Raw genomic sequence first — 25,769 nt, forward strand, 5'->3', positions numbered from 1 at the left:
TGCAGCAGAAGTGAACAGAACTGTAGTTTATGTTTTTCTTCGTTTTCCTGCTGTGGTTCAGGTGTAGGTAGCAACTACAACAGCCCAAACAGGCACCAAACCAGCTGCTGGTCCCTCGGACCAAGGGTGACTCGCTGGGGTTTGCCAAGACAGAAACTGGAGAGGAGACAGGACCTTGGTACGGACACACCACTGATGTTCCCAGAGTGGTCTTCACATCCGAGACAAACACTGCTGAGTAAATATGTTAGCAGCCTTTAGCTCCCAAAGGCTTACTTCGAATACGTAAGGAAAACACGCAGCAGGGAGAAGTGAGTTTAATCTCTTGCCTGTACGCAAGCAGCTGGTGACCACGGAGCTGTGCTGCAGCACGGGGGCATCAGGAGCACCTTCTGCTGTTACGGCAGGGGACAATTGTGTCTCACGCTGAAGCAGAGAGCAGTGTTTCTGCCTGGAAAAGGAACGACGTGCCTGCCGCGTTTCCCGGGACGCTCAGGAAAGGGGCTGCCCGCTCTGCTCCGAGCTGCCCTCCTCACTCCCTCCGCCAAGCGACAGCACAAACCCCCCCCCCCCCCCGAGCGGAAACTCGCACTTCCCTTCCTCCACCCCAGCAACTCAAAAAGAGCCCGCTGCAGTAAGGACGCCGGGAGGCAACTGGACGTCAGAACGAGACGGCTGTCCCCGCCGGCTGTCCCTGCCGGCTGCCCGCCGGGAGCAGCGGCTCTCCAGCCCCGAGCCCCGCCGCCAATGGCGGGGACTACAGATCCCGGCATGCCCCGCGCCACCGCCGCCTCCCCTCCCCCGGGACTACAGTCCCCAGCATGCCCCGCGCCGCCGGGGCCGCCCAGCGCCGCGCGTGGCGGCCGCAGCCCGGGCCCTCCCGCAGCCCCGAGCCCCGCCGAGCCCCGCCATGGGCGGCGGGCGCTGAGCCCTGCCCCGCCTCGTCCCGCCGCGCCGGCAGCCGCCATGGAGGAGGAGAGCATGGAGGAGGAGGGGGGTGGCGGCGGCGGTGGTGGTGGCGGTGGTGGCGGCTGCGAGGCCATGATGGACGACCAGAACCACAACAACTGGGGCGCCGGCGGGTACGGGCGGCACCTGCCCCAGCTCGGTGACCGCCTCCTGCGCGGTGCCGCCGCCGCTGCCGCCGGGCCCGTGGCCGGGCCCCAGCTCTCCGCTGGGCCCGAGGCTAACGGCCTGCTGCGCGGCTGCGAGCCGGGGGGCGCGGCGGGCAAGGGGGGAGCCGGAGCCATCGCCGCCGCCATCAACATCAACGCCTCGACCTCCAAGTTCCGTGAGTGAGCGCGCTGCCCCGCGGGCCGGGGCGCCACGGGGGGCCTGGCCCCGCTCCCCCCTCTCCCCTCTGCCCCCCCAGCCCCCTCTGCCCCCGCTCCCTCCTCAGCCCCCGCCGCTGATCTCGGGTCTGCCCCACCGCGGATCCCCCCTTAAACGGGGGTGTCGGCCCTGGTGGCTTCTGAAAGTGAAATCAAACGGATTAAGGCTCCTCTGGAGGAAAAAACAAAACAACAACAACAACCACCAAACCAACCCTTTCTTGCACGCCCCGATCTTCTGCTGCTTCCCTCTCGCGGCAAGGGGACGTGTGGGCCCGGCTGTGGGGCTGGGAGAGGCCGTGCAGGTGCTTTGCTCTGCACAGGCGCTGCTGCTCCTCCTGAAGCTTCCAGCTCAGACCGTGTTCTCCTAAAGACTCTTTCTTTTCGCCTGGGAAACCCGAGGCTGGGTCTGAAACCTGCGTGTGGTGGCTTGGGGGGGGGGGATGGCAGCGTGTGCGGAGCCCCTGGAAGGCACCCGTGTCTGCCAAGGCCTGGTGACATGACTGAAAACAAATTCTCTCCCAAAAAAATGGCTCCAAACCCATCTTTTGCTTGTAGCTTGTAACAGAAACGGTAAATTTTTCTGTTTTGCTGAGCTAAGGTTGAGGGAAGGGAAGATTGTTTGCTCTTCATTTAAATTCTGCTTTTATTTCCAGAAGTCAGGCCTCTGGGGAAATACGCCTTTTTCTCTAATGGCTGTTGGAAAACTTGGATTTGGCTAGTTAAAAGGATTCTTGGAAGTGTTACCATGTAGCTGCCATGATGACATTTTGATGGGAAGTGCACCTTTTTTCCTTTTATTCTGCCCTTTCCCCAGTGCTAGCTCCCTTGCTCAGCTCCAGAGTCGATCAGAAGCTCGAAGTCCAGGCTTCGGGATCCCTTCTTCCCTGGCAGCCTGGTTTTCGTGGCCCTGGGCAGGTTGCCAAGGCTGGCTGCTTTGAAGTTGAGGCTCTCAGGCTCCATGAGCTCTCTGGCTCCCTGCCTGCCTTGCTTGTCGGGGCTCCAGGTACCTCGAGGTGGCTTGTAAACGCTCGAGACAGTTGAACTGAGATGTTGCTCGGCCTTGCTAAACTAAGCTCTTGAATTCCCAGTCCAGAGTCTTAGTTTTTCCTTCTGTTTCAAAAAGAAGATGGTTTTCAAGCTGGGTCTTTACCAAATGGGAGGGTGACTTGCCAGCTGATCTACCTTTCATGACTCAGGGGGAGAAGAAGTGGGGCTGTGTGTGATGTTGCTTAGGGTGTGGTTTGAGAGTTCTTGTTTTCACTTCTCCAGCATTGGTATCCTAGCACAACATCTGTCTTGCTGATGTGAAGTCTTGCTTTGAAGACAATTAAAATTCCTGTAAAACACAAAATGACCTGAGTTAAGTTCATTGGAACTTTTCTACACCTTTGTGGTGGGGATAGTTTTGACCATATGTGTATATGAACAGAGCAAGGCCAGTGGAGTAGTACAGACTGAGGAAGTACAGGAGCTGAGCTGGGATCCTGCTTCTTCTAATTCCGGCCCTGACAGAGGATCATGTCATCTCCTCTGTTGAGTTTTCATATGTAGAAAACAGTAGGAAGGCCACTTCTGGTGTAAATGGACAGTGAAAAGGGAGATGGCAGCTCCATCTCGGCAGTGGCTGAACATGTCTAGAGAAGCTGATAGGAAAGCTGTCTTTTCTCTGCTGCATGGAGAACTTCTTGCACCTGGAGGAGCAAGGACTCATGTCTTGCTTGCTTCCTGATTCAGAGGCTTAGTCTTAGGTTATCCCACAGGTGGCCTTCAAAAATGTAGGTGACATGCAGTTTCCAACAACCCTATGATAAATTGCAGTGCCTCTGACATTCAGGTAGGCCTGTCCCTGCTGTTTTGTTCATCCAAAACAAAAAATCCAGTGCCTGTGTTCCAATATATAATTCCTTGCAGTGTGTTGGTTTTGTTCACGTTTGTAGTTGCAGGCTAGAGCTGTCTGGTGGGCCTTTTTTGGTCTAATTTACCTGGCAAAATAATGGAGGAAGGAGGTTAGGTGGAAACCCTTTAAAGTCTTTGAAGGGCCCAAATTCAATTCTCCTTCCTTGAGATCTTGGTGAGACTGAGGACAAAAACCAGATACAAGAAAGTGTAGCTAATTTAATAGCTTTTATTCTAGTGAAAACAACTTTTTTAGCACAGACTGAGAAACATGTATTAAAAATAGAATAAAATTGAAAACTGCAGGGCAGACTCATAAACTTGCTGATGGATGCTAGGATGTGTCAGCAGGGGGAAATGTCAGCATAGTGAAATCTGCTCTGCAAATATGCACAGAGGCTGAGAAAAAGGAGAGCTTAAAGCCACAGTGATAGCTGCAAGTCTGTAGATGAGTCTTGACATTCTGCTCGAGGAGTTTGTACACTTGGGCAAAATGTTTTAGGATTGTCAGGTGCATTGCTGAGGAGGCTATAAAGCTTTGTATTTGTCACCTTGTGAGATGAAGTAAAGATTCTGAACGATGCCAATCTGCTTTCTTTGGGCTTTATTGCCAGGTGATTGTCAGACTGATGTCTGCTTACATGACAGCAGGTCAGATTACCTGTCCTGCTCTGTCCCCTGCTTTTTTGGTATAGTTTTAAAAGAAGGATTTTTTTTTTTTTTAATGTGAACATAGTAAATGTTTTGAGTAGCTTTTCAGGTTAAGTGGCTTCATCTAAATAACAAAACCAACAGTATAATTGAGTTTTAAAAAGTATTATTCTGTTCTTCAGGTCCTGTGCCTACTGCTATTCCAGAATCTTTTTTTGAGCTATGTGTGTTTGTAAGTTTCTCTTGCCAATTTCGTGGTGGATATATGCCTGCTCTTGGAATTTTTGTTTTTGTTGTTTTAAAATCTTAGGTTTTTTCCAATTCTTCTGATTGAAGCTGCTATCAAAGAATTTGGTAGCGTGGAGCAGGTGTGTGGCAATTATGGCTGTGATACCGAAATATCTAGGTTATGATACAAAGCTCATGCATATTCTTTTGCACTTAAATGGTTTCACTGCTGCATTTGACAAAAAGTTTTTCTTTTGAACTTTTCTGTATATGGAGGAACATCAGTGGCTTCTCAAGCTTTTCTTGTGAAGTCTTTTGTAATGTGTTTGAGAAGGTTTGTTTCCTTTCAGACTGATTTCTCTCCCAGCCTCACTCCATACTTGCTGTACTTGGATAAAATAATGCATTCTAGCATGCTTTATTACAAAATGTCTGTGTCACTTCCCAGAAACATAATCAATTTCAAAGGAAATTAAGAGTTATCTTTTAGTATTGCCCCTTCCTCACGATCTGGAAACAGAGGCTATTGGACAGATTCTTTAAAATCTTGAATACCCAGTGTGGGGATAAAAATTTAGAAATGACACACTAAAAAGATGGAAAAGTAAAAAATTGAAGAGGTTTCTGAAAGGACAGTCTGTTTTTTCTTTCCAAGGATTCATGCGTGTGATTCCTTTCCTTTGTGGTCTTGAGGTTGTTCTTGTGGAGTTTTGGAGGGTAGTTCTTTAAGGCATCCTTTACTTTTTGTATTTGTAAGCACTGCCAGTAAAAGAAAGGATGTTACTGACTTGTGACAGTTACTAAAATGGTTTAGAAGAATTAAAAAAAGTGATTGTTCAGTAGACAATAGTGAATATTGTCACTCACTAAATGAATAGTGAGTGTTCAGTCCTTGGACTCTTAACTATATAAATATTATGGTTGGCTTAGTTTCAGAACTGAAGTGTGGAAATCAAATTAAATACTGCCTGTAAGAGTCTTTTCAGTAAAAATGAAGCTTTTCTAGAACGTTATTTTGAACTCATCAGTGTTTCCTGTGCCTGTCTCCCGGGGCTCTTTGTAAGAACATTTTGGCCTTTACCTGTACAGCACTTCTGATGGGCAGACTTTCCCATCTGCTACTTCTTTCTGTTGCCATATTATAAAAAAATAAATATTTTGACGTCTCAACAGCCAGTTAAAAATATTTTGCATTATACATTCTTACTCGACTATCTTCTTTTAATTGAACAGAACGAATTTAATAAATTAAACCAGATGTGGGCGTGATTAGATGTTGAAATCTTAAATCAAGACTTCAGTTTAATGTTTTCTGTGGAATAGAACACTGCTGAGGAGACCCATCTTTTTTGGGAGTACCCAAGTGAAGTACAAATGTTCAAAACTTGCTGCTGAGTAAGCTTGAATAGGGAAGCTGCTCCTGAGAACGTCTGCCCAGAGCCTGGGCTCTGCAAGGGATGAGAACATGAGCAAGTCACTGTCAGGCAGATGGATGAGGGGTGGAGTGACTGTTAGACAGGTGCTGAGCTGTTCCTGAACGCATGGATGCTTTTACATTGTGGAGCTGACCTGTTGGACTTGTTAACTTACGTGTCCTGGTAGTTGTGTACCTGGACCTGTAACCTTTATCAGCTTGTTAGCAAACAGTGTCATACTTGCAGATGGCAGGCTGGAACGCTGGGACAGCGTCCTGCGGCATTTGGTGGTGGTGACCTGTTCACTACTCATCACATACTGTGTTAGCTGGATCAGTTTCTGTAGCAGGTATGAAGCAAAAGTGAACCAGCAGCTCATTAGGTGACAAGAGGTTAGGAGTACTGCACTGACATTCTTCTCTAAGCAAGGTGTCTGGCTGAAATACCCTGAAAGGATACAACAGGAATTTCTAAAACCTGCTTTTACAGATAGTGTTCAAACACTTTCTTGCCTTGCATCTCTCTTTATTCCACATTCTCCTTATACTCGGCTTTTTCTCATAACTGTTAACTATTTTGCCTGTATTTTGGTGGCATTGTTCTTCATAATGTTGCCTTAAATGACTTGCCAGCTCCTTTCCATCCCTTATGAAAATCACGTTTCAGAAATCTCGCTCCTCGAACCCAGCAGTCAATGTACATTTACATATGTATTTAAAATGCAGGTTTATTAAAAAGATCTCTTTTCAGTGCAGTGTCCAGACTAGGTTGTTTGGGGTGGGAAGTACCTTTATGCTCTGTTCCACATAGCCTGTGTCTGTGAAGGCACAGTGAGTGGCTTGTGCCAGAGGGTGCCTTTGGGAAGCTCAGGAGGAAAATCAGGGAGTAATGTGGAACAGTAATTTAAATGCCTCCTGTTCTTCCCCTGTGTTAATTCTTACCTGGGAAAAGAGTAGTATGGTGTCTGTTAGAAGGGGAACTGTAATTCAGATGCAAAAAAGTTGCCTGAAAGCCTAGCTGCAGAGAGAACTTTATCACCTTTTACACCAAGGAAGATGCTGGTCCCCCACCTGAGAAGTGTAAAGTTAATACAACTGCTGGGAGTATTAAAAAAAACTACCAGTCTTGGCCAAAGCTTGTTCTCCTGCATGGGAGAAGGCAGTGTTAATTGCTGATTCTGGGCTTGCACAAAGTTGCCTAAGTTACTGTTGCCTGAATTATTAATGGGAGCTAACTACTGAGCTACTAAATGATTGTTATTATATTGTCAAGCTAGAATTCTCAGGTGTTTGTTTTCCCCTGCTACTTGGGCTGCTGCTTTAGTAGGTTTTCTGACTTTATTTTCTGTAAATGAAAAGGTACAAATTCAAGCCTGGGCTTTGGTTTTTGATGAGGTTATCATAGGGGAAGTGAACTGTTCCCACTTGTTTTGGCCAGCTTCTTGGTGTGATCTGAAATTGCAGAGCATTCGCTTGCTCCTAATCTTTCAGCTAAAGTTACTAAATGTAGTTTTGTCTTTTTCTTGTAGTAATGAATGTTATAACAATTGAAGACTATAAGAGCACATATTGGCCAAAGTTGGACAGTGCCATAGATCAGCTTTTAACTCAGAGTCCTGGTGACTACATCCCTATCTCCTATGAACAAATATACAGGTAAGGAAATATTTTAAGTGCTGTGTTACTTTCCCCCCCCCTTTTCTTTAGAGTTAAATGCTTGTTTTATCTTGCAGCCTATGCATGTGTCATATTTTGTATTTATGAGGAGGAAGGTGGGAAGGTTATGTTGTTTAAATGGTTCGAAGGAGTGAATAATAGACACATCTTGACATGCCATGTTAAGAGGAATAAATTGTAAGGAATTAAAATGCATAAGTTCTGGAAACATTAACACTGACATAAGCTCCACCACAGTTGCTCAGTATGCTATATTAAGAAAAGTACTGAAGTCTCAACATCCCTTTCCTCAAAGGGGAAGAGGAGACTGGCATGGTAGCTGTTTAATTTCATGTTTCAAAAGGTTTCTTGTTCATGTCTGGTAGAAACCAATTTGGTGCTGTAGAGGTGCAGAAGTGAATGGAAGCAACTGGTGCCAAGGTCCATCCATATAAACTGTCATTTGTGTGCTTTACATCAGGTGGATGTGGACTGACCTCCCCCTTGCCCAGCCATCCTGCTACATGTGCAGCTAGAGGCTGTATGAAGGACTGACACAAGGTTCAGTTCTTTATATCTCCATTCCTGTGTGGAGAACACTTGGTTTGTACCTGGCCTGGAGCTGCAGTTTACTTGGCTTTAAGAAGGATCTTGGCACACAGCAGAACTGCCCTGCAGACCAAGCACTGCTGAGGGGATGATAGGGGATTTGCTTCACAACCACACTGTAGCTTCAAACCAAAATGTTAAATCCTTCATAGACCTGGCAGTTAAGAGGCTGACTAAAATGGAGATTTTTTTGTTCTGTAGGTGACAGGTATCCAGGGTGTTGGTAAACAGCAAGGAAACTGGGCAGCTGCTGCTGCATTTACTGGCCAAGATGCCACTAAAACTACTGATCCTTGCCAGCAACACAACTAGTAGCATTACTGTCTTCTTTTTCTTTACCACAGTGTTGCACTTTGAAATAACACTGGCAGCTCAGTCACTAATGGCTGTTGTTAGAGGCTTTGAGCTCTCCTGTCTGCTTGTTCTTAGCCACTTCATCTGTCTCTCCAGTTTGAAGCTTTGAATTAGGGGACCAGATCAAGGTGCTTAGTCTTCCCTCTTAACTCTAGTTAAAAACTTGAATACATTGCCTTTTTTCTCTCCAGACTTTTGGAACTGCTGTTTTCAGAACTTCAATGTCCCCATATGTATTAATAATGGATGGCAAATTTGGATTGAGAGACATCTTGCAGCTTTAGTGCAAGTAATCCAGATTCTTTTTCCTAGCTTGAAATCCCCAAAGTGCAAACACCATCAGTAAGTTAAGCCAACATCTCCCCATAGTCATATCTGATAAAGAGTAGGTGTGCAAAATTAATGCTTTAATACCTAGAGTAGAGATGTACCTAGTTAGGCTTTTCAGATAGTTGCAGTTTATCTTTGCCATTTTTTTTACTGCTTGTAAGGTGTGTTTATTAAAGGAATAATGGGGTTTCAGTTTCTTATGTATAACCCTTGCACATCATGGTGACACTGGATGCAGTATTGTAATGTGCAGATGTCTGTTACAAACAATCTTCTGTTTTGGTAAAATACATGTAGCTTAGTGTTACTGATAAAGCCAGTGTGTCAGATTTTTAAGTTTACCTTTAAAAATTAGGTCTTTGGATGTAGTCACTGTGACACAGCCTCTTCCAACTAGGAGTTGGGGTTTTTTTTTATTTGTTTTATTTTAGAGGGTGTGTCTTTTATTGATTTATAATCTAAGCAATATAGATTGAGGATGGAAGCAAAACTGCTTTTTTTTTTTTAGTTTAATTAAATGATGGTGCGTGATTGGAACATTACACAAAGTCTGTAGCAGACTTGAGGTTTGGATCCTCCCTGCTCCCCTCAGCTAGTTCTTTAGTCTGAAAATTGGGTGTTTTTTGAAGTGGTTCAAACAGCTACATATCATGTAGATATTTTTTTTTTTTTTACAGTGAAACTAAGCTGAAAATACAGTGGTCTTTTTGATGGTCTTTGTGCTGACTAAAGGAATCGAGGTTTCAATACAAATGCAAAGTAAGAATATATTATTAGAGAGACACCCAAACTTCCGTGTTTGACATGACCAGGGGTAGGTTTCTACTCCACAGCAGTGAAAGCTGGGAGATAACTTTAGAGGTGGGTATGCAGACACTGGCTACAGGTTTACCCACAGGGTATCAAAGTGTGATTAGTGACTGTTTCCATCTGTGAGTCCAGAGCCTGCCTGTGCATAGGCAGGTCCTAGTAAAAGGCTTAAATACCTTGAGAGAGAGATGTGAAGGTAACTTGGAGATGAGGAAAAATGTGAACAGCTAAGTTGTATTTCTGGCTACTGTTCCCAGGTAGAAAACAATTAGATTGCTGTTCTTGGAGACAGCTTACAGGTCTCAGCTCTTCATCCCTCTCAGTGAATGAGGCTTGCCTTCTAACCTGCTTGGGTCATCCTTCTCCTAAGTTGGTTGGTTATGCTGAAGCACTAACAAGCTGCTGACTTCTTTTGGGTTATAGCAGGGCAAGGATGATGCACAGAATCAGCCTGCAATCAGGAACTGAAAAGAGGATCTGAAAATGGGGAAGGAACCTCTAAATAGAAGTGTTCAGATAAATTATAAACACACTCTGCACATACATATGATTTTTGGTGTTTGGCTACAGAATATGATGTAGAAGCAGGACAGCAATATTGTATGTAACCCTAAGAAGAGATGTACTTCAAAATTCATTTTAGTCACGTGGTTGCAAATGAAGTGGTCAGCCAGTGGAAGTGGCTATACATTGGTTAGTTATGGAGCAAATAAACATATGGCCATTTGCTGTTGTTACCCAGCTGGCTGGTTTGGAAGTGATCACAAAAATCAGCCTGGCTTTTCTTTCAGTTTCTCTCTTTGATCCAAATTAAATTTGTATTTTTTGCTGTTACTGCAACGTGCAAAAATGTCTTTTGCACTTGGTAGTTCCAAAATAGGATCTGCTATTGGTAGACTTCACGTCAAGGAAACAGGACAACTTTGTTATTTAAATAACATCAAACTACAGATAATCAATTATTTTTAATATGTAATAGTAGAAGTGTGGGGTGTCTTTTAGTTTTGAAGAATGTTTTGCTCATGGTTTGCCCAATGAGCGGGCTTAGTGTAGGGATGTATGTTGTGGTTTTGAGGCTTCTGAAGGTATCAAAAAGAATAAATACAAACTTCACAAAGTTGCTGATAATTCACTTGTACCACCTTCCTCCAGAAGACTCTGGGGTGGCAGTTACTGAATGAGAGCACCATCTTGGCCCCTGAAGGCTTGGAGTTGATGCCTAACCTCCCACTTGCTTTTGAGAATTCCTGTAGTTCATAGTCTAAGGTCGTTTTAATCTCATCTTTGCAGTTTGTTTGTCATGGCACCACCTTCTCAGCAGAGAATTGGAACATCATAGTTCCCCTACAGAGACACAGTGTTGCTGTGCTATAACTTTAGGCTTTCAGTGTTTTTAAAAACCTGCCAAATTCTGAACCCTGATTGTTCTTTTGTGCATGTCCTAAGGAGCAGTCTCTGGCCTAAATTGCTCCCTGTCACTGTGCTCTGTACAGAGGGAGAGGGAAGCAGAACAGAGATGCGGGGAGGAAATGTGGCTTGTCCAAGATACCAAGGGAAGCCTTCCTTGTGCTTCTTAATTTTTGGCAGCAAGCTTTCAAAATGCTGACTGCAAAGAATGAAAGCACTCAGTAAAAGCTGCTTGGTACAGATAATGTTGGTGTTAGTCCTGACAGTGACGACTATCTTAATGTAACTACTTATTGAAAGTAATATATATATATATATATTTGTTTTACAACTGTGGTAAATGTGGTTGCAATACATAGCCTTATTTTGCAGATATGTTGTATTGCATTATGACAGCAATAAAATGTTCTTAAAAAAACAGAGGTGAGGCTGAAAACCAGTGTTAATTCAGCCAAGCCATGGATTGCAGAATTCAAGTTATTTTTCTTTTTCTCCGTCTTTGTTTATTATGAAAATGTAGGAGTTTCTTAGAGTTTAAGTAAAAAAGGATGAAGTAACATGCTTGGGTCTGTAATTTTAGAACTTTTGCTGTTTCTTTTTAAAATGCCAGCACAGTTTTGGTGCAATTTCTATGACTGCTTGCTAGTGTTGCCCTTCTTTTAAAAAGGGTTTTGCCCTAGAATATGCATGGAAACATGAAACCTGCAGATTTTAATGGAGACTTTGTTCACCTAGGAGAGAAAAAAGCCAGAATTAGGATTTGACAGAATTAACCTGGCTATTCTGAAGTGCACTGTTAAGAGAACTCATAAGTTGAAGTGAGGCTGGGGAGGGGGAATGGGACAGACACACTGGGACCTCCAGGGGAGCCTTAAGCATCTGCTGGAGCTCATTCCAGGCTTAGGGCTGTATGTAAAAGTTCAGCAATCATTCAGTGAACTCTGTTATCCTCTTAATTGAGTATTGAACTAAGTAATTTGAAGTCTGTTACCCTTCATTGCAAACTGTTGTAAGTTCATTGTTTGTTCCTATATTTGTTTCTGCAGTTGTGTGTATAAGTGTGTATGCCAGCAGCATTCGGAACAGATGTATAGTGACCTAATAAAAAAGATAACTAACCACTTAGAGAGAGTCTCAAAGGAGCTGCAGGTAAGAAGCTGCACAATCTAATTCTGTCTTTCCTGGGATCTGTGATTGTATCGGAGGAGCATGTAGATGGCCCGTGGAGGGGATTGCCACTAAGACTCGTTTACACTAGCTTACTAAATTGTGGAGCACTTCATTCACTAACTGGCTGTCAGACAGAATACCTGCTAGATCCAGTTGTATGACACTGGTGAGCCTTAGAGATCTGAACCACGTGGAGGGCAGTGGCTAAACTTGAATATGTAATACAGAATAAAGAGTAGAGAACAGGAAATCTACAGTATCATCTAGGGTGTAAATGCTTCAGTCAGATGTGATCTGAGCACATGACATGGATGTCTGCCAGTGCTGTGGTAATCTACATTAACTATTTGTAGTCCTTGTGTAGCACAAGCAGCACAAAAGAGAAAATCTAAAGGAAAAAAAATGAAGTGAATTAAATACAAATTGTGAAGAATAAATTAGGAGTTACTGCATGTGAAAGTTTTGTCCTGCAGTTGATTCTGCATTTTTCTTGCCCATCTCTAGATGTCAGTGGCTTACAGCAGTCCCAATACAGTTTGTATATCCCTATCCTTCTCTGCATCTTGTTTGTGCATCCATGTTTGTTTTCATGTGTGTTGTTTGTTGAAAATTCCTTCTAGGCTAGAATATCAACATGTTTTTGAAATTGTCATTGCTGTAGCAGCAACAATCTTATTTCCCTCCAGCTTTTTTTCTTCTGTGACTTAATTTTTGAGTTCTGTACTGGCTTGTAGTGCATCAAGTAGAGGTGCCAAATACAAAGGAACCCTAAACTACAGCAGCTCCTTCAGTGCTTCTAGCCTAGCAATTGATAACTAGATTTTGTCAGTCAAAAGCAGTTTTAATGATTTTTAACTTTGTTAGGTACTTCTTGCTTAAATGTGCATTCCCATCCAAATGCATAGCACTGTGATTGCTCTGATGTCGTTCTTGTTTCACTCTTTTCCCCCTTGTTGCTTTCCTTGTAAAGAAAAATAATCACCTTGCATTTAATGGGCATGGTCTTTGGGGCACTCTTAGACTGTAAAATAACTAGGTTGTCTTCAGCTAAGTTCTTAGCTTCTCTTCTCTTTTACAATTTCCTTATTTCTTGTGTGGGATGACAGTCCCACTATTCTGTAAAAACTGGCTAGATGGACACAGCATTTAAATTAAAGCCTTCCTTTGCTTCTGCTGAGCTGGTGCAGGCTGGGCATTTTACTTCTGCTTGTGAGAACTGCACATCATTGCAGCTGTACAGGTTTGGCCAGTTCTTCTGATACATCCCATGGCAGTGTACTTCATTACTTTGTTTTGAATTTGGGAATACCCCAGATTCTACCTACTCTGTGGCAGTCCTTGATCGTTCCCTCCAAAGTTCCAAAACTGACTGAGGCAGCTGCTTTTAAAGTTGACTTTAGCATATATGTGCATTAAATGCTTCTGCCTAAAACCAAGGCTGCCTTCTGAACATCAGCTGTTAAAAGAATAATTGAGACAACTATTTCATGCAATCTTTGTCTTGCAAAAGTTTCCTTACGTAGGTCAGACACACCTTGTGGCAGGTGGCAAGAGGGCTGTGATACAACATGATACCATCTTTGAGTGTATTGTGTGAGTTTAGTTTGACACGAACCTGACTTTGGGTTTGGATGGTAATTTTTGTATTTTTGAGCTGCTGGAAGTGAAACTCAAACTCTGTAAAGAAACTGTTTTAACTGTGGCTTGGGAAATTTACTCTTAAAAAATTACTGCAATATATCTTCTTGTCCTGATGCTTTTTTGATCTTAATACACTCTGCTGACAGTCACTTGCTTTTATGTTGAAAATGTGCTGGATCTTTACCTCAGCAGTAACAGATTACTTTGTAAGTGTTGATCACTTGGAAGGTTCTGGTTCACACAGGCTCACAGTAAAAAAAAACCCTATATATTTAAATCCTTTTAATGCACAATATGTGGTGTTTTGCTTTCTCTGACATAAACTCATTCCACCTGCCAACAATACTTAACCTAATTGCAGAGTTCTGTCTAATTGGCAAGGTGTAACTTGATGCAAGAGAATTATTTTTCTTTCTACATGCAGAGATGCAAATGTAGCCCAGTATAAGCCGGAATGTTGGTTTGTGTCAGAAAGCAGACGATGATGAAAACTGAAGTAGGAGGTAAATGCAGTGTGTCTTAATCTGGACAAGCTGAGCAACTTCTTTGCCCAGGAGTGCAGCAGTTTAATGCAACTGGATTGCAGAATATCTGTGTGTAACCAGCATGCCAGAGGAAGATGTTTCCTACAAGAACCACTCGGCAACAGCAGTAAAACTATCAGATGTCAAATGGTAAAAGTAGGAGCATCTCAAAGGACTGGGCAGGCTTACTCTTGCATGGTCCTAGCCTTATTGGGGTTTATCTTCTTTATACATGGCATTCATTGCAGAAGTTCCCTGTATTTTATTCCCCCCCACCCCCTGTGCTTAGCCCTCAGCTGAAGACAGCAGAGCAGTGGGCACTTGGTGTCTCAGCTGCTGCCACGTGGGAGCCCATGGTCACACAGGGGCATGCACACAATCCCTAGTCATCCCCTGCATGGCTTCTGCTCTTACAGACTGTAAGACCCATGTGGGACTGGTGTTTGTCACCATATGTACTCTCAGAGGTCTGCTTCAGAGGTTTTTACCTAAAAACCCCAGATTTCTGTGGTGGCAGAGGCATTGTGAAATCCCTGCATGTTATGCTTTGGGTGAAAAGTAGTGGAAGTTGCCTGCTGAGTAGTTATACATTTAGATGATGTAAATTGCTTTTTATCAGACCATCAGCTCTTTGATATGGAGCCTGCTATATATGGAGACATTTCTAGCTCCCTGCTTGCTATATGTATAAGTAAATTATCCTCTCTTCAGGCTGTTTCAGTTACGGAAAGGCTCTGAGCAAGGATTGTCTTCCTTGCTTGTAATCAGTGTCTGACCAGTTTCTCTGCATTAGGGAGACTGTTTTGCCATATGGAGCTTCCAGTAATTGAGAACTAAATTTCCCTAATTCTTGAGTTGATCAGAAATTGGGATTTTGAGTGCTTAAAAAAAACGCCAAACAACAGAAGGATGGCTGCAGAAAACACAAATGAACATGTTTCCTTTTGCTTGAGGTCTGTGAAGCCTGTAGTACACATGATTTTTCCAATGTGCTTTATTTGGAAACACAGTTGATTATGTTGTGGCTTAAAATAATGATAGTTGTTTTTGTGGGTACATGCTGAGTCATTCAGGTGTATGAGGCAGGGTGGATACACAGCCATAGGCTTTCAAATTAAACACATCTTTTTAAAATGAATAAAATGTATTTGCATTGGGTACTGGTGTTTCTGGCTTACCTTATTCTTATGCACTCTGATAAAGTAATTCAAAATCAATTACTGTGCCCATTAAGTATACCTTCAGCAAAAGGCACTGGGAAGTACTTTAGGCACTGACAATCAAGATGTGCATAGGCATTGAGCTGGCTCTTAATAAAAGATGTTTTTTTGTGCAAGTTCAGTGAAATATTTTCTTTCTGGTTAGCAATATCTCAAGAAGTCCTATAGGAAGTGACTGAGCTGAAAAGAAAAACTTTGTTGCGTTGCACCCTCTTTTTATTTAGAAAAAAACAGAAAAAGGGATCTGTTGTACGTTGTTTGTGTGTGGTGTTTTTTCTTGTCTTGAGAAGGAAGAGTTGAATTCACTGACTAATTTTTATGTTCAGTGAATTCAATAAGAATCAGTCTTTCTCTGAGTATTAAACACTGATTTGCTTGCATTGTTTCTGTTTTAAATCAAACAGAAGTGGTAGAGCTAAAAAAACAGAATTTCTTGCTTAAATTCCATCAGTCTGAAAGCATTTTGGATTAAATTAGAGCCAGTTACTGATAGCATACTTAGGCTCTTGAACATTCCAGAGGGCTTGGGGTTTTTCTCATCTATTATGTCTTGAGATATGTATGTATTTATGTGTGTATTTTTTAATCATAAACATGACTAAACTGAGCAGTCACTGCTGTGTTGGTAGATAATTTGCATGGTTTCTGTGTGGCTCCCTGAACCTGCAGATGGAGGGTCTTCACTGTGCAATGCCAGAAAGCTTTCCTGCCTCATACTAATTCTGACAGCTTCTCAGCCTTCTGTCTTGTCAGCTCTGGAACCAGGCAGTGCAGTATGAAAATATCTTCTCACCTTTTGTTTTCTGGGAAGAATATGCATCAGGTGACTGCAACAGCCATTCCGCTAGTTTGAGGACTGCCAAGTCTCTGGAAACTGGGTGTCTTCTGTCACGTCACTGCCAGTTGCCATCTGTTCTTTAAAATATGTCAGCACTCTCTTGTGGACAACTTGTTCCTTCCTTTCCTTTTCCTTTTCTTCCTTTCTGTCTCATGTTTACCTTCCACTTGTCCTATTTGCCTTCTCGAGTTGAGGAGCCTGTAGTTTCCTGCCCCAACTCTTTCTGAAGCATTAATGTGATAAATACAGATACCTTACTCCAAACTTCAGATTAGGTTCTGAACCTTCTTGTTTGTCTTTTAGAAACAGTTGTGGACCTTCCAGTATTCCCCCTGATTACAGGGGTAAAAGCACAAAGTTTAAGTGGCTTGTTACATTTACCTTGTGAGCTGTGCATATAGGTAGGGTGGAGAAAAAATGCATCCAAGTCGTGCTTTGAGGAACTGATAAACTGGTTCTGACTGTGGGCAGAGTTATGTACTGGATACCACCTCATAGCAGTTGTGGATATTTATGCTTTTAGGTAATTTTACCCCAAAATGTTTTGTGGGTATATCTTGCTTTGCTCCCAAGGTAAACTGGTGGTTACATTACCTGTATGTCCTGCTCTGTTGTGACTGGACAGTTACGCTGGTCTGTAAAATCAAACTTTGAACAAATGGTTGTTTTTTGTGTAAAATTAGTAAGTCAGATTGCTAATGAAGTTATGAGTAGACTTTAGTAATGCATTCATGGGAGGCCAGGTTATATACAACATCTACATGAAGAAGCCCATTCTTCTTACACTGTTTGTGTGGACATTGTCTGACTTGCTGGCCAACTGAGAAGCAGCCTGCCTTCTTCTCCATCCATGTCTTCTCTCTTGTAGCATGGAAATAATACTCAAATTAACTCTATCTAATTTGAAATTAGCTGATTCCCTGAAATATTTTCAATAGTTACAATAGTTTCTCAAACAGTTAGAAAGCAAATGCCTCCTCTATCTTCTGCCAGTAGAAGAGATGAGAAATAGAGGTAGAGAATGGAAATTGAGAAGTTGCATTTCCTAGTTCTGTTCTGAATAAATATGTTAAATCACTAGTGCTTCTTACAACTGCATGATCTGTTACTATCAACAATCTGATGGGGTTTTTTTGTGTGTGTGGCTTGTTTGTTTGTTTGTTTGTTTTTAAAGAGGGGACTCAGACTGGCCATTTATCTGATCCATAATATTTAGAAGGAAAAAAGAATCCAAACATCCATTGCCATAGGCATTTATCCTATGTTTGCTGAACATTGCCTAATAGTGTGTGAAACAAGCCTTTGCTGTTGTGAGTCACACTGAATTGAGTCAGACCAAATGAATGCTCAGTATTAGAGCTCAGATGGGAGAAACTGGAAGTGTTAGAAGTATGTGCATCTTTGTTTGTGGACATAAAAAATATGGCTTTTTACTTGATGTATGTGTAGGGTTCACCATATTGCCAGACTTGCCATAGAAAATGACTGTCATGAGCAAGGTAACTTGAGAAAAGCATCCTTGCCTTAAGCTTTTTGAAAAGGCTTGTATTCCTGCAGTCATTTTTGGCTCCTTGCCACACTACTCTGAGTGCTGACAGAATACCTGATAGAATACACTGATAAAATTACAGAAAGATAAAAGTAAGTATGGCACAAATGAATATGTATTTACTAGAGAGAAACAGTTCTAAAGATTTTTTGCTATTAAACAGAATTTTGATGGTCCTTAGATACAATGTCTTTTTGTTTTATAATTGTGTGGAATAGAGATTGAAACATGGGCTACATCTGCTACCCTGCTTTGAGACAACTATAGGAGAGTGTCATGATGCTGTGCAGCTTTGAACAGTTTGGAGTGCAGGCTTGATTAGGAAGACACACTCAGTCTTGGAATTAATTGTACTTTGACTTGATGTGTGTTTTTTGTAAAAAGTTTTAATAGTACACTTCTCTAGTGATGTAGACCTGGGCATCACAGAAACTGTCTGCAAGGCAAAGTAAACAAATTAGGTTTTCTTGAGAAAGAACAAAAACTGGTTTAAAAGGTTCAGACCATGTACATGAATAGCAGGTTAGTTTGTGTAGTCATAGTCATTCTCCCTTTTCACTTGGCAGGCGTGGGAGAGATGCTGCAGCATGTATGCTGGCATTTTGGCTGTGAGCATGTTCCCAGGAAAATAGAACTGCCTGTTCAACATAGGGCTGTAAGCTTTACTAAATATACTGCTGATTGTGCCAGACAACTAGTCATAAACAGATGAACTTTGTGTTCCTTAAGCAAAGAACTGTTGTCTCTGTTTCTTGTGAGCCATTTCTGAGTGGTTCTGAGCCAGCAGCATCTCTTCTGGTTTCATATGTTCAGTCAAAGAATGATAACCAAACTGGTTTTCAAAGTGAAAAAACCCACATCTTTTTAATGTATACAGTTTCTTGCCCACAAGTTCATTTAAATGCCTAGATAATAGATTTCAAATAAGGGAAGGGTGATTTAGTGCACTGGGTCTTTAGTTGCTTGTTTTGTTTGATGTCTGTCTTACATGTCATCCGTTCTCAAATGTGTTTTCCTTCTTCTTGGTGCTGAGATGTCCACTGTGGTATTTAAGGAGATTAAATAATGTCTTTAACATCTGCTTTTAACAGCAGTCATCGTATTTTATGCTGAGAAGTAAACTCAAAACCAAGCTGAAGATGTTAAGCCGAGGCAGCTGTGTCACAATTTTACAAGCCTGACCCAATGTTCAGTTCTCCTGTGTACAGATGCACTATATAGTTGCTACTGGAAAACTGTTCTTAACCCTATGAGTGGTAGTTGAGAGCAAATGTAGGAAAGGATTTAAGCTGTAGAAAAGGATTTAAGATACAGAATTATCTTAAAAAAACCCTAAAACAACAACAACAACAAACCAGCTGAATTGGCAGTTTGATAGTATCAAGAACAGGGAGTGAAAGAACGAGGAGTTGTTTTCTTTCCTGCAAAACCTTAAGCTAGCAGTATATTTTTCTTTGTTTGAACAGCTTCTGTAGTACATCCCTCAGGTAAGATAAGAGTGCATTTAAAGACTTAATATTTTCTGGGGGTTTGTAGGAAGTAAAGGTCATGCTTAATTCCACCCCTCCCCTAGTAATTAACAAAGCTGAATGTATGTTGTATCTTTTCTGGACTAGGACCGAGAATGAAAAATGTCAGTTTAAATAGTTCTGTTTTTTTTAATAATAGCTATAGCTGAATAAATCTAGATTTTAAATGCAAGTTCCATTCTAATGATGGCCATTTAATAGAAAAAAATCTTAGCAACATCTATTTACTCATGAATGTGGTGCCACATACTGCTTTTTAGTTTGTAAAGTTAATGTATTTTATATAAAGTTAGTCCTACTCCAGTTGCTGTCTTATTAATGTGACTGTAGATTTATGGAAGAAGTTCCTGTACTCAAGTAATTGATTTTAGTCTGGCAGTTTTGAGCAGCCATACAGCAACTTGCTAATGAACAGAAAACAGATGGTTGTGTTTTCCCCACACAGATTATGATGATTCATACATGAGCTGTGAAAACAGTATTACTGGTTTCTCTTTGGCTTGGGTTTTTCATTAGCTTAAAAGTCAAGCAATAGTTCTATTTTATTTATTATTTTTTAAAAATTCTTTTGGAAACAAGAAGAGTCAGTCAGTTTGTGCTTTCCTTTTAGTGTCTTTACTATTGAGGCTTGACATGAAGCATGATCTAACTAAAAGGTAACATCTCATGCTGATAAGCAGTTCATACTCTGAGTTTGCAGTCGTGAGGTTAAGTTTTGCCTGACACTAGTGAGCACTTTCCCTCAACCTGTCAGGGCTTTTCTTAGCTTTTTGGTATTTACCTAGAGCAGTTTTCCACTTGGTTGCAAGGTGATGGTGAACAGCTTCCACGTATCCTTCCATTAAAGGACTCTTGAGGTTGTTCTCAGGTGACGGCTGAGTGTGCAGTTATTGTTCCCTTTTAAACCATCTCTCTTAATGTGACATAGGGTAGCAGAGTTTTCATCTTCTGTGGAGGAAAAAGATACCAATCCTTAATGTCCCTTGTAAAGAGTGGCAGAATGGCTGTATGCCATTGCTGAGAGAGTGTTAATGGGGTTAAATCACATACTGTCCTGACAACTTCTGTCTCTGGTGGTTGGTGGGTTGTATTTTTTTAAATGAAAAGGACAAACTGTCAGTGAGGGAGGAGTGGTGCCCCGTGTCAGGCTGTGGTCTCCTTTTGTCTGGCATGTTCTTTGAAGTAGTATTTTCCTTTTTCTTTAATCTTAGAATCTGTATACCAAGTCTTTACGAATCAGAGAGTATAACCATATTCAAAGTTGAGGTTAAAAAGGAGTGAAGCAGGAATACATGCTGCTTAGAAATGCAGATTTCATTGCATGTTATTTGCAACAAATTATATATGTAACTACATATGAAAGGGAGTCCTTGGAGTTCAGAGCCACTTTCATACATTGTTGGCATTTTGTACTAAAATTTGTTTGGCCACCCCTGAGAACTGCATCTGCAATAAGATTAAAAACTTATGATCAAAATGAGGAATAACAATATATAACCTTTGGCAATAGCATATGGAATAACTCTCTTTATTCCTTTGCCAGTTTTACTTTCCTTTCTGAAATGTCTGCTCTTTACTGGTGTTCGCTATGAAAATTACCCACGTGCTCATTAAGCATAATAAGGAGGGAGGCAAAAGAAGCTAGTTTAAAGGAAGAAACCACCAAACCCTTTTATGAATTTAGAGTACTTAATAGGGCGAAAAGTCAACATAAATTTTAACTGTTCTTTTTGGGACCCTGGTGAATGTCTATACAAAGGCTGGAAAATCTGCTGTGTAAAGATAACAGCGTCCAGTTTCAATAAGGTGGCTGAGGTGTAGCTGGTCTTGAGCCTTCCTCACTCCACAGACACTTCGCTTTAGAAATATATTGGAGCTTGTTTTCTTACGAGGTCCCAGTCATTGCTGGGTTCTCTATTGTGTTCTGGCTTGGTGCTGTCAGAGAGGAAAATGGTGCAAAGGAAGAGAAGTTTTGCTTCTTGTTACCCAGCAGCACCTTGTTGTTGGGTGTGTATAGGTGTGTGTGTGTATGAACAGGAGAAACTTGGCAGCTGCCCACCTTGTCCTCTGGAATGGCCATAGCAGGGAAAGCAGGAGGAGCTGGGCCACAGAGACAGAGCTCTGTATGCGAGTGGGTTGGGATGGAGAGAGGGGTAGTGGAGGAACATGTTACCCCAGCTCCACTTCCATTCCTGAGAGTGCACTCCTGAATGCTCTAATGCAGCTCCCCCACATCCCTCTAAAGAAATATATATATTAAAAAACCCCCAATGGTTAGTCTTTCCCATTTTTCTGCTTCCCTTCTCAATTTAACTTAGCTTGCTGCGGAACAGATCTTTTCAGCTTCCTTATTTCCTTCTTTGGGAGAGATGGTGTTGTACACAGAAAAGAGCAGTGTTGTCACTGGGGGCTCTACAAGGCCTGTTGTTTTGTATAGCAAAGTTTTTATTGGGGCTACAGGGTTGTGCTGCATGTTGGAGCTCTGCAGCAGATTTTCATCTGGAGTGCAGGACACCAGATGTGGAGCTCTGTCTGAAGACACTACTTCGTAGTCCCTCCAACTCAACATCCTGAATTCTTGCCTTAGGTGACTCAGCCAAAATCAAATGTTTCCTCTGTGAAGGACAGTGTTCCCTGGAGCTGGAGGATGTGCCACTGCCAGCTCCGATGCAAAGCAGCAGCTTAATGCTACTCTGCTCTGCTGTCTTGGAGTAAAAGCCCACGGAGGGGTCAGAGCACACACCAGTGCGCTTCTGGAAATTTGGTTATGGATTCTAGGTGTGACAGATAAGTCTTTCAATACGAAGGTCTAGTGTAATAAGTGTGTTTATTTCCCAGTGCAAAATGCTAGTTTGTTACAGACATGTTGTATTTCTTGCTCAGTGGACCTTTTGCTGGGCACTGACACACAGTCCTGGGCAAGAACCACTTACTGAAGAAAATTGTTTTTGCTGGAGGGAGTTAGTGTAGAAACTCTGGAATGATGTGTGGCTTGCTTTGTGTGGACTTGGTGTATCGAATACTTGGTAGTTTTTTTGAGTTTGCTATGAAAGCATAGCCCATGCTGTTCCAGATCTTTCTCTTGTTCAAATTACAACCTGACTTTTACGGTTTCTTGCAGGCCAGCCCTCCAGATCTCTATATTGAAAGATTTAACGTAGCTCTTGGACAGTATATGGGAGCATTGCAGAGCATTGTGCCTCTTTTCATATATATGGTAAGTTTTAGAAAATTCTTTTCAAATAAAATATGTCCATACACAAGATGATGACTGAAAATGAAAAGGATAAAGTGCAGCTATAATGATTTTTAACTTGTAGAACTTATGATTTATTCCTGGTTTTGCCACCTGCATAGCAGCACTGACCAGGTTCTGTGGGGAGAGGAAGGGAAAACCATGCTTTTAAATGTAGAGTTTTGCAATTGGTTTCTACCCTAATATTTCTTTCCTGGGAGTGGAGGGGGATGGTTTTTATTTTCATTGGGAAAAAAAAGCCTTCTCAGATAGGTAATTATTTATATCTTCTTGAACAGTGATAATTTATTGGCTTGTTACATGTTGGCCTAGCAGTTTATGCAGGTTATGAAGATGGTTGTTTCTTGCTTTAAAATTCCACAGGATCAGACAAGACAGAAAAAAAATGTCACTTGGAAATGTCTGAGTCACTTGATAAAGCAATTTATAGTCTTGACTGGATGAAGACAAACTTCTGTTCATAGCACTGTCAGGCATACTTGCAGGGGTTCAGAAATCATTTGCTCTAAGGGCTGATTATGCTGATTTTGTAATTTATTAAGCGTTCTGTATTTCTAAAATGCATGTTCTTAATTTCTGTTGTTTTTGTTAAAGGGCCAAGATTTTTTTATTGTTTTCTCTATAATATTGAATAACTTAAGCTTAAAAATTATCCTTTTCCCAGAAACCATTGTTGCACTGGCACCACTTAGAAATTAGAAAAAAAAGAAAAGAAATACTGGTTGGGAAAGAAAAATAATAAAAAAATAGACTGGTTTAGATTAAATAAATTTCACTCTTCAAAATTATTCTTACTGGTGGTAGCTTCTGAGGGTTTGGGAAGCAGTATATTTTATAAGGATGTCCAGTGTTTCAGTGAATGCACCTGAAGCCAGGTAATTTTCCACAGTCTTTCAGCAGTGTCACTATATAGATGTGTTGCTATAAAAAATAAGAAGAGACTTTTTCCCCCTATTCCATTCAGCTGGTTTTAGATTCTAGCAATTTTTTCACCTGTGTGTGATTGACTTGTTTATTGCAGGCAGGTGTTTAATAACTTTTATAATTTAATATCCATTCACAACTGGAGATAAGCTGTTTAGGTGTGTACATTTATTGAATGCTCAGATCTGCCACGGGGGTTCTTCCATCTCAGAGGTCAAAACCTATCCTTAACAATTGGGACTGAAGTAACTAAAATAAAATAATGTTCATTATCAAATCAGGTTTTATCATTATAAGCTTTATTTATATGACCAAGCTTTATATCATAAGCATTGTTTATATTATTGCTGAATAAATTTCAGTATTGTTATACCCAGTTGTGATGTGGTGTTTGTATCTTTACACGAGGAGTGCTCTGTATCCCTTTTTTAGAGTATGAGACTGTTATCTGAACATAAGAAAAGTGGTTAGTGAGTAACAAACAGACCTGGAAAATGAATAGTTAGATGTTTGGTTTTTTTCTTCTTTTAATTTGAGAACAAAGGAAAGTAGAATTACTCTGTCATTTTAAAGGAGAAGCTTCTTTAAAGCATGACTGATACTTTGTTCAAGTGGTAGAACTTCCTGCAAACACTTCCTCATTGAAGTGACTCTAATTCAAATTAGGATTGAGTTAGTGACTTGTGAGTTCCTCTTGCTGCCAAACACCGCGCTGATTTGGCTCTGCTATATAGCTGGTTTTGAAGGCTAATGTCAAATTGAGTCTCATACTTTTTCTCTGAAATAATTTATTAATCAGTGTTATGCACGAAGTGGAAAATATCGCTAGAGAAGTCAGGCTGAAAAATGTTTTCTCAGTTTTTTTCTGGATGCCTTTGAAAGTACTTATATGAACAGCCACTCTTGCAGTTTTACACTGTAGCATTTAATCAGGTTTTCTTTCATGCAGCAGCAGTTTCCTTTGTTTAGACAAGAAAATACAATTAAAAAACAATTGCAAGAAGTGAAAGTCTAATTATTCTACAGTCTAAATTACAGCTTTGCAGTTACTTTAATAGATACTTTCAATGTATCTTTAAGTGGACTAAGTCATTAAACTCTGCCTTTTTGACAGAGGTGGCAGGCAGGCCTTTACTTTTGTGATAGGGGTGTGACTGCTTTAATCAGGAGTTCCCAAGGCTGTCAAATTGCACTGAAGCTTTGTCCTGAAAGGATAATTTTATTGCTGCTTATCAATACACATTTAAATATTTTAAGAACATCTAAGAAGCCAAGGAAAACCTACGTGTTTTGTATACAACTGGAGCACGTTTTTGTCCCAAAAAAAGTCATTGCCTTAGGCTTAGTCCTGTGGGTTTTGATATCAACAGCAGCACTTCTTTTTCCTGATATGCATCAACCCATATCCTTGTGTGGGAATGCAGGGAAGGTGTTTTCTTCACCTGCTTGAATGTGGTGACCGATGTGTGTGTGAAAGTTCATCTTGAGTGATGGTCTTTTTCCTTCTTTTGCTAGGAGGTTTTATTTTTTCCCCTTTCTTTTACTAGTGGTTTTGATGGATTATTTTTTTTTCAGTCTTATGCTGCTGCAGTGGACTTTTCAAGAGAGCACTGAGGTCCACTTTTGTTCCTGCAAAATTCTGTGGGTGTAAGCTCTTTCAGAAGTTCCATCCAGGACGTAACTGCAGATAAAGCAAATTAAGCTGGAAGTCAGCTTAGCACACAGTCCTTTATTCCAAAACATTAAGACTAATTCCAAAATAATGGTTTGCTTTGTAAATCTAAATGAGGTTGTCTGGATGCTTACAGGTTGTATGTATCATAGTACATTGCACACACAAATGAATAAAAATATTTCCACTTAAAAAAAAAAAAAAATTCATAGAATCATAGAATGGTGAAGGTTGAAAGGGACCTTAAAGACCATCAGGTTCCAACCCCCCTGCTGTGAGCAGGGACACCTCCCACTAAATCAGGCTGCACAAACCTCATCCAACCTGCCCTTGAACACCTCCAGGGAGGGGGCTTTGAAAACCTCCCTGGGCAACCTATTCCAGCACCTTCCTACCCTCATGGTGAAGAATTTCTTCCTGATGTCTAACCTAAATCTCCTCTCTTTCAGTTTAAAACCATAACCCCTTGTCCTATTACTGCCCTCTCTGGTGAAAAGCCCTTCCCCAGCTTTCCTGGAGCCCCTTCAGGCACTGGAAGGTGCTCTGAGGTCTCCCTGGAGCCTTCTCTTCTCCAGACTGAACAGCCCCAACTCCTTCAGCCTGTTTTCATAGCAGAGCTGCTCCAGCTCTCTGGTCATCTTTGTGACCCTTCTCTGGACACTTTCCAATAGATCCATGTCTTTCCTGTGCTGAGGGCACCAGAACTGCACACAGTAATCCAGGTGGGCTCTCACCAGAGCCAAGGAGAGGGGCAGAA

At 41.5% G+C, this 25,769-nt stretch overlaps 1 protein-coding gene across 2 annotated transcripts in view; it reads left to right on the forward strand.

The window, feature by feature from the left end:
- The first annotated feature begins 896 nt into the window (after window positions 1–896).
- Window positions 897–25,769, forward strand: part of CACUL1 (CDK2 associated cullin domain 1) — a 45,016-nt gene continuing 20,143 nt past the window's right edge. The window contains exons 1-4 of one of the 2 annotated variants that reach the window (XM_051617850.1): window positions 904–1,291; window positions 7,053–7,179; window positions 11,736–11,838; window positions 22,282–22,377. In XM_051617850.1, the coding sequence (XP_051473810.1) occupies window positions 967–1,291; window positions 7,053–7,179; window positions 11,736–11,838; window positions 22,282–22,377 (651 nt within the window). In that variant the 5' untranslated portion in view covers window positions 904–966. Of the gene's footprint in view, window positions 1,292–7,052; window positions 7,180–11,735; window positions 11,839–22,281; window positions 22,378–25,769 lie in introns of both variants that reach the window. The other variant, XM_051617851.1, reaches the window with a different exon arrangement.

This window comes from Apus apus, chromosome 4, assembly GCF_020740795.1.
Source record: "Apus apus isolate bApuApu2 chromosome 4, bApuApu2.pri.cur, whole genome shotgun sequence".
Lineage (NCBI taxonomy): Eukaryota > Metazoa > Chordata > Aves > Apodiformes > Apodidae > Apus > Apus apus.